General features: G+C 39.0%; 1 protein-coding gene across 1 annotated transcript; it reads right to left on the bottom strand.

Annotated features, from left to right (window-relative positions):
• Nucleotides 6,812-9,559, bottom strand: LOC104730300 (uncharacterized protein At5g41620-like). Its single transcript, XM_010449455.2, has 3 exons — nucleotides 9,060-9,559; nucleotides 8,455-8,580; nucleotides 6,812-8,367 (listed from the first exon to the last, which is right to left on the bottom strand). Exons 1-3 carry the CDS (start codon nucleotides 9,432-9,434, stop codon nucleotides 6,964-6,966), a joined length of 1,905 nt encoding a protein of 634 aa, XP_010447757.1. The 5' UTR covers nucleotides 9,435-9,559; the 3' UTR covers nucleotides 6,812-6,963.

Here is a 12,798-nt window from a genome sequence, read left to right as displayed (position 1 = left end):
AAATTGACATCTTTATAAATGAAAAAAAAAAAACTAAGAATCAAACAAAACGTGGTGAAAATAATAACCACCCACTTATTAGTAAACATATATATATTCGAATTGTTAGTGCAACAACAACAAAAAATGCATATAACATTGTGGGTTTTGCCGGTTTATGGTACACCTTTGTTTTTGCTATAAAAAGCCAATACTCCTCCATTTTCCTTAGACATCTCTTATTCTCTCATCATCTCTCTTCTCTTCCTTCTCTTCCTTCTCGATCTTCTCTTCTTCTCACTTTTTTCACATAAACTCTTTCTTATATTAATTCATATGGTGTCTCAAAGAAATCTATGGTCATCTAGGGTTATCTTGAAGATTAGAGTTGATTCTAGCACACACATAGTGGAACATCCTTGCATCATGAGTCCAAACATGGGCTATCTAACTAACTGTATTTTGTGTTGTTATATATGCTATATAATATAGTGTATTCATATTCCTTATGTGCTTGTATATATGCATCTAGTAATAGAGTTGTTATCATGTTTATAAATGTTGAATTGGTGGAGGAAGAGAGCTTTCTTCGGTCCACTCATGGAGTAATATGTGAGATTTAATTGACTCTCGACTCATTCATCCAAATACCATATGAATATGCCCGCACATGGTAAATGAATTAATGATGCGAGAGACAAATTGAGTCTTCACTTCTCTATGCTTGGACTGAAGGGAGCTCCCTATTTTTACTTTTCTATGTAGTACCACATTTCATCTAGATGTATACAAGCATTGATTTTTTGTGTGTAACTAATGATCAAGTTCAACGTTGATATATAAGTAAGTACCTGACACTCGACTTATATGAGTGCTTCTGGTGTTGTTTTGCAGGATGCAGCCGTGGACCTCCCTGAACATTTTCGAGTCAAATCTATGAAGATTATAGTACCTTTCTCTTTGTAATGAGTTGGCATCTAATGAAATAAAGTTTAACTACAAAAAGCAATAACAATATTTGTAGATAAGGTTTCACTAATTCATCACCAAATGTATTTTTTCTTCTTCTTTGCATTTCATGTAAGGTATTATGTATACAGCTTTCGCTCAATGAAAGGTGACTTACTTGTAAATAGTTGTTAATTACAATATTTCTAAACGCAAATGTAAGTTCAGAAATTGATCTCTAGCTTTTGATCCATACAATCAGAATATAAGAAAACCAATTCAAAAAGTTGATTTATGAAATGCTCAAAAACAGTCGCTTTACATGTGTTTGAATAATTAGGGTTTTGACAATAAAACCCTAAGATGGGCTGTAAAGTATCAAATTTAGACGACATGGAGAGAGAGAGAAAGAGATCTCAGTGTTCAACGACAACATCACCTCGGGTCTTGATCTCTTTTCACTGCAACAAGTTCCTAGATATGTCTTCTTCATGGTTGGAAATAAAAACCCTTTAATGACTAAACTACCCTCATGATAGGGTATCCTCTAGAGGGCAAAATCGTATTAAGATCGAAGTTTGACGAGTGTCAACATCATCATCATGCATTGATCTACATTTCCTTCACATATATATTTTCCATTGTACTAATTTACAACTTGAAATTTGAATATTTTTTGTGAAAAAGAATCATTCTTTAAATCGGGGTTACTGAGCGTAATCTTCACATAATCAAAAACTATCATTTTTATCTAGGTTATAATAATCCATGGAGCATGACTAAATATATGTTTGAGATTCTTGTAATGATGCCACACATCTCCACCCAATAGAAATAAGAAGAAGAAAAAGAATTTTAACTAATTGAAGTAATTATATGTATATGTAGACATAGTTAAGAATAAGATACCAATTTTTAATATTAATTAATAAGTATCAAAATTATGCTATTTTAAAGCATACAATTGTATGCCAAATATAGGTGACAATCTTTTTCCAATCCACTTTATATATTGCGTGTGTATATGTTTTTTTTATCTTTATTGTTTTACTCATTGTTCTTTCTACATGTGTGATGTGTGGATTTATGGGTTTTGACATGTGGCATAGTCCTATGAGAAGTGACCTTGACACACATGTATACATACTGTATATATGTATAGAGTATGAAACTTAATTACTAAATGGTTTGGTTTGATTGAAGAAGCTAGCGCATGTGTTAGGTTAGTTATGATGGAATTTCCAACCTATGCTTAGATATTGTGTGTGAAATGTCTAATTTGACAGCTATTCTACGATATGTCAGCTAAAGGCCTGAAGCGTCTTAACATCTTTTAAAACTATAATTAATGACTGCTAAAAACCTGAATCCAATCTTAACAAAAACGGTTAATGAAAAACAAGTAAAAATACGCATACCATTTATAATTCATCTTTAATATACAAAAATATGTTTTTAGGTTTTGCTACTACGTACCTACGTACCTTTTATTATAGGAATATACTTTTTTAGAGTAGCTAATAGATTGAATTCCACGACTCAAAAACTCTATCTTATATAGTATAGTAAGAGTATGTAGAGCATCGTAATTAGATCCAATCACACCCCTAAATTATTTAAATAAATGTGCTTTGTAGATAGTTTTATACTTACAAATTTAGGGATTAGAAGAATACACCATTTCACAAACATGATGAGACAAAGAATATTTCTGGTGGATTATGGCATTTGACTTTAATCCCATTGGCACACTAAAAAGAGACAATATGGTGATGAAGGAGAATTAAGAATGTAGGTCTCATTATATTATAGGAGGTTTATACACATATTCTATATGCAATACACAATTTACATTTATATGTCTATGTCTATGTGAGAGATGGTGTGTGTGACATCACACAATCTCTCTTATAAACGACAATATAAAGTGTGATGAAAAGCAACACCTGAGAATGTGCAATTATTATAATTGCTTAGTTGGGTACAGTTGACAGATCTTTTTGAGTATTTTTTCGTCTTTAATTATTCTAAGATAATTGTCACTAAGTTTCTATTCTCCAAAACATAAGTATTCACAAACCATGCCCCTCAACTTTATACAGTAGAGGAACTATATGAAGTTTTTATATTGTGAATTTGTAACACCATACTTTTGGTCAGAAGTTGCTATTCTTAAAACTGGTTTGAACGTTGAATAGTTGTGACTGTTTGGGCTAAAATATAATTTAGGATTTGTATAACTTATCTTATATGAATCTTCTAGCTAGTACCATTTATTTGTAATGATTTGTATAACTTATCCATAGAAGTCGTTAAGTAATATAATTGACTGTCTAGAAACACATTCCATGATAGCAAATACATGTATAAAATATACTCTCGATCGAAAACCAGTCATATCAGTGGATGCAGACTACTAATGGATGCAGTCTCTAGTACTTATCACTTTGATCAGAGTCTAGCTAGGCCACGTAATGACTCTCTTACTACTAGACTCTAGATACCTTAGAAGGTGTTAAGATGTATTACTAAAAGTACACGATTTGATCACCTAGTATTTTGTCATATTTGACAAGGGTGATTCGATTCTTGCATTGCATGTTGTGAAGGGTAAAAAATGTTACAAAATATCTAAATAAGTAAATTAAAGCTCAACATGAAAGTGCATTGGTAATGTCCAACATTTAGGATTCGGTGCGTAATTTTTGTTCTATTTGTTTGTAACCAACTACAAACATAATGGTCCCCCAAACTTATCATAAATCTAGAGAAGATCTTTGAAATAATCAACCCACTTCATACAAATTCAAATGAGAAAAGAAAACCATGGCGGCATGGGCTAAAGTAGCAATGCTCCAAACTTCGAGGGCAGTTTTGTAAAATGCTGACCTAACAACATTTGTCAACCCTTCAACAACTACAAAAGCACTAAATAAAAACTCCCATTAAGTCCACTTCAATGGATCTTGTCAATTTCAAAGCATTGTGTAGAAGAAATGAATCCGTCACTTTCAGGATATTATTATATACAATGAAAGGAACATTGACTTGAGAAGAAAAGTTTCCTAGAGAAACAATGTGAAGAGCAAGTTAAACATGAACCAATATAAACATATCCCCACAACGAAAAAGTTGAGTAGCATGTAAAGGTTACCTGTTCATGGTACAATCTCCTACTCAATAAACTACCTAGTCGCGCCCTATAAACTAAGTGCGGGACATGCGGTTAGTCTCTTGGGCCTCAAAGTTTCACCTTTTTCAACTTCTCTAATAGTGGCTTCCTTTCAGGCTTCAAATCCGATTATATGCCTACGCAGCCTCATAAAGGCCTAACATGTAACCATCGGGGCATCTCATGGCCGCAACCTAGTTAAACAAAAAAAAAACAATCGCAAATATACTTCACCATGTTCCATGTAAGAAAGCGAGTCCCAAATGAAACTTGAAACATCTTCAAAAGAAACTAAATTTGTTACCTTTCCATGTATCTCATACTTGATAGTGCCATCTAATTCTGCTCCTAAGGCCATAAGTTTGTTCACTGTTGTATTAATGTCCGTGACCGTGAATGATAGAAGTAGGGATGTTAATATGGGTCAGCAAACCCATTTAATAAATGGGTATGTTGAACTAAAATGAGCCCATTTATACCCATTTATGGGAAAAAATTAAATGGGATTAAATGAGTTTCCCCAATTAGTTCCATTAATTATATGGGTTTTATCATAAATAAATGGGTATCTATTTAAACTCATTTATGTTGATATTTTTATTATATATTTATCATATAAATATATTTTTTTTGTCAAAATTGTAAAATCACATTTTCTCATCAAAAACAAAAAATTATATTTTTTTTAAAACTATGTTTTTCCGCAAAATACATAAAAATGCGTTTTTCTGCCAAACCGCAAAAACGTGTTTTCCCGCCAAAAACGTGTTTTCCCGCCAAAACCACAAAACGTGTTTTCCCGCCAAAACCGCAAAAATGTGTTTTCCCGCCAAAACCACAAAACGTGTTTTCCCGCCAAAACCGCAAAACGTGTTTTTCCGCCAAAACCGCAAAACGTGTTTCCTGTCAAAACGTGTTTTCCCGCCAAAACCGCAAAAACGTGTTTTCCTGCCAAAACTGCAAAAACGTGTTTTTGCGGTTTTGGCGAGAAAACACGGTTTTGGTGGAAAAACACATTTTTGCGGTTTTAGCGGGAAAACATGTTTTTGCGGTTTTGGCGGGAAACACGTTTTTGCAGTTTTGGCGGGAAAACACGTTTTTGCAGTTTTGGCAGGAAAACACGTTTTTGCGGTTTTGGCGGGAAAACACGTTTTGGCAGGAAACACGTTTTGCAGTTTTGGCGGGAAAACACGTTTTTTTGCGGTTTTGGCGGGAAAACACGTTTTGTGGTTTTGGCGGGAAAACACATTTTTGCGGTTTTGGCGGGAAAACACGTTTTGTGGTTTTGGCGGGAAACACGTTTTTACGGTTTTGGCGGGAAAACACGTTTTATGGTTTTGGCGGAAAAACACGTTTTGCGGTTTTGGCGGGAAAACATGTTTTTGCGGTTTTGGCGGGAAAACACGTTTTGGCAGGAAACACGTTTTGCGGTTTTGGCGGGAAAACCGTGTTTTCTCGCCAAAACCGCAAAAACATGTTTTCTGTCTAAAAACAAAATTGTTTTTTTATCAAAATGTTTTTTTCCCAAAACCGTGTTTTTCCGCCAAAACCGTATTTTCTCGCCAAAACTGAAAAATCTGAGTTTGTTTATAATTAAAAATATTTTTACAAAAACATTTTTTCCCGCCAAAATTACAAAGACACCAAATTACATAATAATATATTTTCACCAAAATTATATATGGGTTCAATAGGTTAAATGAGGTCATATATGTTTAATTGGGTATGGTTAATTGGGTTTCAAATATATATGGGTTTAAATGGGTTTATATTTAAATGGGGTGGGATTAAATGAGATGGGTTTAAATGGGGTGGGTTTACCCATTTTAATATCCCTAGATAGAAGCGATGAGTATCCCTTCTCTGCAATATGATCGCTGCGTAAAAAAGAAAAGTCTTTGAGAACCACAAGACAAGACTCTAGGAGCAGAACAAACAACAGATATATCACAAAGAGTCAAACCCATAAGAGATGAAGAGTGTTAAGTACTTTAGGAAAGTACCATGTGCCATTTTCAATGTTCAGACCAACAGGGTGATGAAAACAAGAGCTTTAGGAAAGTATCAGAGATCAACAATTAAAAAGCATCAAACTTGTTCTTCATCAAGCCAATAACAAATGAGTTTCTCTTGCACTAATGATCACAACAAAAATTATTTACATTTGCAATCAAGTAATAGTGAATTGACTTGAAGAAACATAACAAAAGGTTGCAGCTTCATCAGACTGAACATTCTTAAGAAGGAAATTAAACTTTTAGACGAATCAACTCAGGAAAGTTTTCATTGAGGCAAATGATCAAACAGTTTGTGTGCATTGAACGATAATGGGAAAAAAAAGAAATAAAAACCTAGGAGATTGCATAAGAGCTAGCTTGAGAGGACCAGAATCGAGCTCAGCCCAGCGTAAGGTGACGACATTGACGGAGAAGTCGAGACCTTGCGCGTAGAATCGAGCAGCTTTTGGTACGTCTCTGTGAAGCTGCAGGATCCACCTAAACGACGTCGTCGCCATCTCCCTCCTCTAACAAAGACGACGAATGAGAGAATATGGAATAAAACACCTTCAAAACTATAACCCACTAGGCCCAATACAAATTATTGGGCCTCTCTGAGCCTCAGTTTTTAAACGCTATCGTTTTTAGTGTCGCGCTCTGCACTAGACAAATAGAAAAAACAGAGTTCTAGCTATGTAACTATGTAACAACTATGTTAACTCAAAATCTAATAATCCAAAAATTCGCAATCGATATACAAATCTGTAGATGGTTCGATTTACATTAGAAAAGGAATATGAAACTCAAGTATGTATCCAACAAGAACTCTCGTTTTTGTCCGTATTCAACCGAACCACTCTTGATGGGTTAGCCTTTGAATAGCCGAAGACGCGACTTTGAACTCTTTGCTAGCTTAGTTTTCAAAGTACTATCCTTAACTCCATGAGCTATCGCATTATCCGACGAGCCAAGAAGCTCAGGTGCGACGGTTCTTGAAATCCATTGTCGAATGGGACTAGCTTGTCTTCGAGAAGATGGGAAATTGCAAGACGCTTCATCGATTTCACGGGTTTCAGACAATAACCTTCTGTGTGTTCGAATCATTTCCCCCATTACATCGTTCTTGTTCGTAGTAGCACACTGATCAATCTCATCTTCTGGTTTCTTAACGTTGTTGCTCTTCTCAGGCTTCACATCTTCTTCTTCCTCTTCTACTACGTCTTCATTAGCTCGGGAGGTTTTCTTCTTTCCGTTACTCGATATTGCCCACGCCATTTGATCCTCGAAGTTAACTTGGAAACTCGAAGGGCTTCCAGTTTTGCCTTTCGGCTTTTCATCAATCAAACCGTCTTTGTTAAGTTGGTTAGGTTTCACAGTTTCGTCTCCGTGAGACAGAACAGGTTTCTTGAGCTCAAAGCAATTCGAATCGCTTCCTGCAGAGTCTTCTTCACAGTCTACATCCCGTGGTGGTGCACTCAAGGTGTTGAACGGAACAGATTCAAGTGAGTTCCTTCGGTTTCTCGGTACTTCATTCCGCTTCTCCTGAAGAAAGGTCTCGATCTCAACCTCGAGCTTATCAAGCACTGATCTGTTGTTACCATTCAATGTATCTCCACCTTCTAATCTCATCTGCGTCCTTTCGTCAAGCCAAGATTCAGCAATATGAAGAACCAGTTGATCTCCTCCAGCTCGACCCGCCCAATCCTTATCAAGATTCTTCTTCTTTAAACCGTGAATCTCCTCTTCGTAACTCTTGATCTCTTTGGCAAACTCATCGCAGAGCAGCTCCATCATCTTATTTGATTTAGCTCCTCTCTCAAGCTCCTTGACACAGTTAGACAACGAAGACTTCACTTCCGAGAGCTCACGTGCCAGTTTCCTATGCAAACTCTCAGAACGTTTCCTAAGTTTCCTCTCATCTTCTAACTCTTTCCTCATAGACTGAACCGCAGAGCTTATCCGCTCAACTTCCTTATTCTTTCTCGACATTTTTTCTTCAGCCAGTTGCTTCACCACACCGTCTAGCTCGTGTCTATCGGCTTGCTGGTACCTTAGAAGCTCCTTGATTCGAAGACGTGAATGAGCCAGCTCGGTTTTCAAAGCTTTTATCAAGGAGATATTGGAGACATGCTGCTCCTCGAGGCTCCAAATACGGTTCAATACTTTAAGAAGTTCAGTTGATGTCTTGAGATTGTAGTGAGGTTCTCTAGACAGTCTCCCTCTGAACTCCAGTGAACTACTTGGAGTTACCGCTTTGTTGTATGTCGTAACCTGCAAAACCGTAATCCATATGATTGAATACAAATCTCCAATAATGCATCTGATGGATTCCTTAAGTTGAAAAACAATTGTTTAAACCTCAAGGGAGCTTCCGTAACTAGCAGGAGATACAGGCTGAAGAGCGTGATTGTTACGGTCGATAGATTTATGATGCTTTATCAACATTTGACCAATCTGCCTCCTTAGACTTCCCGCACTATCTGGCTGAGACAATAATGTAGGAGGGCCATATCAGATATTGAAAGAACTCCAAAACCAAATCAGATCAGATAAAGAATCATAACCTCTAACTAAAACACCATCATCAATTGTGTGACGCTTCAAGTAAATTATAATCACTCTCGTCACTAACCTAATCTTAGCTAATGAGCTGACCATAATCAATTGTCACGCCTAACGTTATAGCAAGAATTTGAAACCTTGTGAGACTTATAACAAAAGATGAAACCTTTTTCACTGTGAGTCCAAATACTAATCACTTGCTGCAGTAAGAACAGAGTAAATCTAGACTAAACCCAGAACACACCTAAATATTATCAAAATCCACACAAATCATCACGACCCACGTTTCAAAATTCAAACTTTAACACTACCCATAATCCTAAACCAACTAATTCAAATGAATGTACCAAAAAAACCAATCCAGAGAAAAAGGGTTAAATCCTAGAGAGAGAAAGAGAAACCTGATGATCAGGAGAAGGATCTCGAAGGAATTGAGAGAGGTCGAGACCATTCTCCTTAACCACGGCCTTGCCGTGACGTTGTCGACGGTTATTACTAGCTCCGGCGAAACCATTCGCGCCGCGGTGCATTATATCAGAAGAAGAAGAAGCAGAGGAGTGGTAGTGATGAAACTCCCAGAAAGCAGCAGCGAGCTTTCTAGAGGAGGAAACAACAAGGGTTGAGTTAGGGATGAAACTAACGTGCACTGGAGTTGATGAAGATGGATTAATTCGATGATTATGATTCTTTAACTTTTCCACCAATCTTTCCACTTTCTGTCTCTCTACTTCTTCTTCTACTACTACTCCTCTGCCTCTTCTCACTTTACTTTCCATCAAAAAAGCTAAGTAATAATAAAGTTTCCACCTTTTTCTCTTTAATTTTAATCAAAAGTTCCCATAAATTTCTCAAAGTTGTCTTTTGAATTTGTTTCACCTGTAAATTTTTGAACGTTGGATACTTTTTTGATGTGGGGTTTTAGGTTTTTTTTTGTTCCTATTTTAAAAGGGTTTCTCTATATATCTTCAGTGGCTACAATCAGTTTGTTTGAGTAACATCACTTTCACACAATTAATTGCAGTCACCAGCTTCAGATTAATTATTTAAAAAAAAAAAAGAACATTCACCTTTCTCTATTCTTGGTGATGCTGTAATATTCCGACAGTACCGTAACTTGGTACTTTTTTTTGGCTTTGTGTGTTTTTGTTATTTGTGGCATTTTCCTCGTTCTTTGGGTATATATCTGAGAAGTGAGAATTAGCTTCCACCATTCAAGTTCCAAGACCAAGAGGTGTGTTGTTTGTTTCTTTTGTGTATGTCAAAGACACTAACTACCTCAGAGGGTTCGATTTAACTAAGCGTAAGGCAAAGAGGCACACGTCTCTAACTTAGATTTTTTTTTCACTGAAATATTTTGTAGTTGATCTATGAAGTTGTTGGGGGTAGATCCACACACCAAACAAGAGGCCTAGCCCAGGAAAATCCCATAATAAACTTCCAAAGGAAGGAAGGGTATTATGATCTTTTATATAGACGAACCGACACGATTCCCTATAAATGCAAGTGTACGGCCTGCGTAAAAAGGGATCGTGAAAAAGGCAAGAGAAAGGGAATAGCAAGTACAAGAGCCCCAGCTCGTCCAAACAGAAGTCAACGGTTTAAGAGTCAACGGCTCGAGGAATCGACGAGATAACAGCTCGTCTATCTTCCTCGTTTACATTTGTAACTTGTCTAAGTCGTGTTGTAATCCGTCTTTTGTGTCTCGGCACCAATAAAATAAAAGAGAACTTCGACCCTCCTTTGACCGAACTAAACATACTAATTGTGACCAAAAGGGACATCAACAATTTGGCGCGCCAGGTAGGGGGAGGCAAGTCGAATTTCTCTGAAAAATTAAAGAGCGAACCTACACCGAGTAGACAAGATGACAACACCTGACAAGGAAAAAAGCAGAGAAGCCAGTTCGTCAGGGGGAACGACAACCCCGACAATGGACCAAGCGGAGTAGACAATCTTCCCCACGCCGGATGCTCCAAGAAAGGCCGTAACGGTGGAAAGTCCAGAGACTTTCGTCATCGCTACGAATTTGACAACCCCCGTGACCGCAGAGCCAACGCAGGCTCCCACGCAACTCACTCTGCTCAACAACCAGCCCGTCTCCAATATAGACGAGCTGTTCCGCGGAATCTTAACGCGTCTTGACCAGCAAGAAGAACGAACTAACAGTCGGTTGGATGCACTCACCGCAGCACAGGTCAACTCGCAAGACGAGATCAATCATCTCCACAACATCCGGCATAACCCAATGAACTTTCTCTCGGCAAGAACAACGCCAGGATCACATGCGCAAGCCGGCAGGTTAGAGCGCAACTCAACCCCATGCCCCAATGAGCGAAATGACGAAGTGACGGATCAAACGAAGGATGCCGAGATAAGAGAAATCAAAGAGCAAATGAGGGAAATGGCAGTGCTGATCCAAAAAGCAACAGACAAAACACCCGCCGTCGGACTCATGCTCGAAGCAACGCAGCGGACTCCATTCTCTCGAAGGCTCGCTATGACGGAACAGTCGATCCACGCGATTTCTTACTTACGTTCGGCGTAGCCCTTGGCCCTCTACAGTTTAGCCCGGCAGAGTATGATGCTGGAGCTTGCCAAGTCTTCGCCGAGCACCTAACGGGAACTGCCCTGAGCTGGTTTTCAAGACTCCCATCCGGATCAATCGACAGTATAAAGGAGCTAATAGCTGAGTTTTTGAAGCAGTTCTCTGTTTTGATTGAGGATAAGAACTCCCACGCCGACTTATACGCCCTGACTCAGCATAAGGACGAATCGATCTGGTCATTTATTGGATGATTCAAAGAAATCTACGTAAACATTTCAATTCCGGACGCTGCCGCTATCGTCGCACTTCGAAATGCGCTTTGGTACGAGTCACGATTCAAGGAAGAACTGTCTTTAACACATATAGAGACCGTCGCTGATGCATTACTCCGAGCAGCAAAACACATCGGGCTCGAGGAAGAAAAAGCTATCAATGCCAAGAAGCACTCCTCAGAAACTGGACCGATGACCAAACAACCCGTAGCCATGCATCCGAAAGTCGAGCACGTTGAGCCTCGCCAACATTTCAACAGAAACCAGGACCGAACTCGTCGAACCTTTGNGCAAGTCGAATTTCTCTGAAAAATTAAAGAGCGAACCTACACCGAGTAGACAAGATGACAACACCTGACAAGGAAAAAAGCAGAGAAGCCAGTTCGTCAGGGGGAACGACAACCCCGACAATGGACCAAGCGGAGTAGACAATCTTCCCCACGCCGGATGCTCCAAGAAAGGCCGTAACGGTGGAAAGTCCAGAGACTTTCGTCATCGCTACGAATTTGACAACCCCCGTGACCGCAGAGCCAACGCAGGCTCCCACGCAACTCACTCTGCTCAACAACCAGCCCGTCTCCAATATAGACGAGCTGTTCCGCGGAATCTTAACGCGTCTTGACCAGCAAGAAGAACGAACTAACAGTCGGTTGGATGCACTCACCGCAGCACAGGTCAACTCGCAAGACGAGATCAATCATCTCCACAACATCCGGCATAACCCAATGAACTTTCTCTCGGCAAGAACAACGCCAGGATCACATGCGCAAGCCGGCAGGTTAGAGCGCAACTCAACCCCATGCCCCAATGAGCGAAATGACGAAGTGACGGATCAAACGAAGGATGCCGAGATAAGAGAAATCAAAGAGCAAATGAGGGAAATGGCAGTGCTGATCCAAAAAGCAACAGACAAAACACCCGCCGTCGGACTCATGCTCGAAGCAACGCAGCGGACTCCATTCTCTCGAAGGCTCGCTATGACGGAACAGTCGATCCACGCGATTTCTTACTTACGTTCGGCGTAGCCCTTGGCCCTCTACAGTTTAGCCCGGCAGAGTATGATGCTGGAGCTTGCCAAGTCTTCGCCGAGCACCTAACGGGAACTGCCCTGAGCTGGTTTTCAAGACTCCCATCCGGATCAATCGACAGTATAAAGGAGCTAATAGCTGAGTTTTTGAAGCAGTTCTCTGTTTTGATTGAGGATAAGAACTCCCACGCCGACTTATACGCCCTGACTCAGCATAAGGACGAATCGATCTGGTCATTTATTGGATGATTCAAAGAAATCTACGTAAACATTTCAATTCCGGACGCTGCCGCTAT

Source organism: Camelina sativa, chromosome 2 (genome assembly GCF_000633955.1).
Source record: "Camelina sativa cultivar DH55 chromosome 2, Cs, whole genome shotgun sequence".
In the NCBI taxonomy this organism is placed as follows: Eukaryota; Viridiplantae; Streptophyta; class Magnoliopsida; order Brassicales; family Brassicaceae; genus Camelina; species Camelina sativa.
Note: the sequence above shows the minus strand (reverse complement) of the source record. Positions and strands in the feature narration are given on the sequence as shown.

Coding starts and splice junctions, on each gene's coding strand:
- LOC104730300 (XM_010449455.2), bottom strand. CDS start 9,434: ATGGAAAGTAAAGTGAGAAGAGGCAGAGGAGTAGTAGTAGAAGAAGAA. Junction 8,581..9,059: donor ATCCTTCTCCTGATCATCAG/GTTTCTCTTTCT, acceptor TTATTGTCTCAG/CCAGATAGTGCGGGAAGTCT. Junction 8,368..8,454: donor GTTACGGAAGCTCCCTTGAG/GTTTAAACAATT, acceptor ACGGTTTTGCAG/GTTACGACATACAACAAAGC.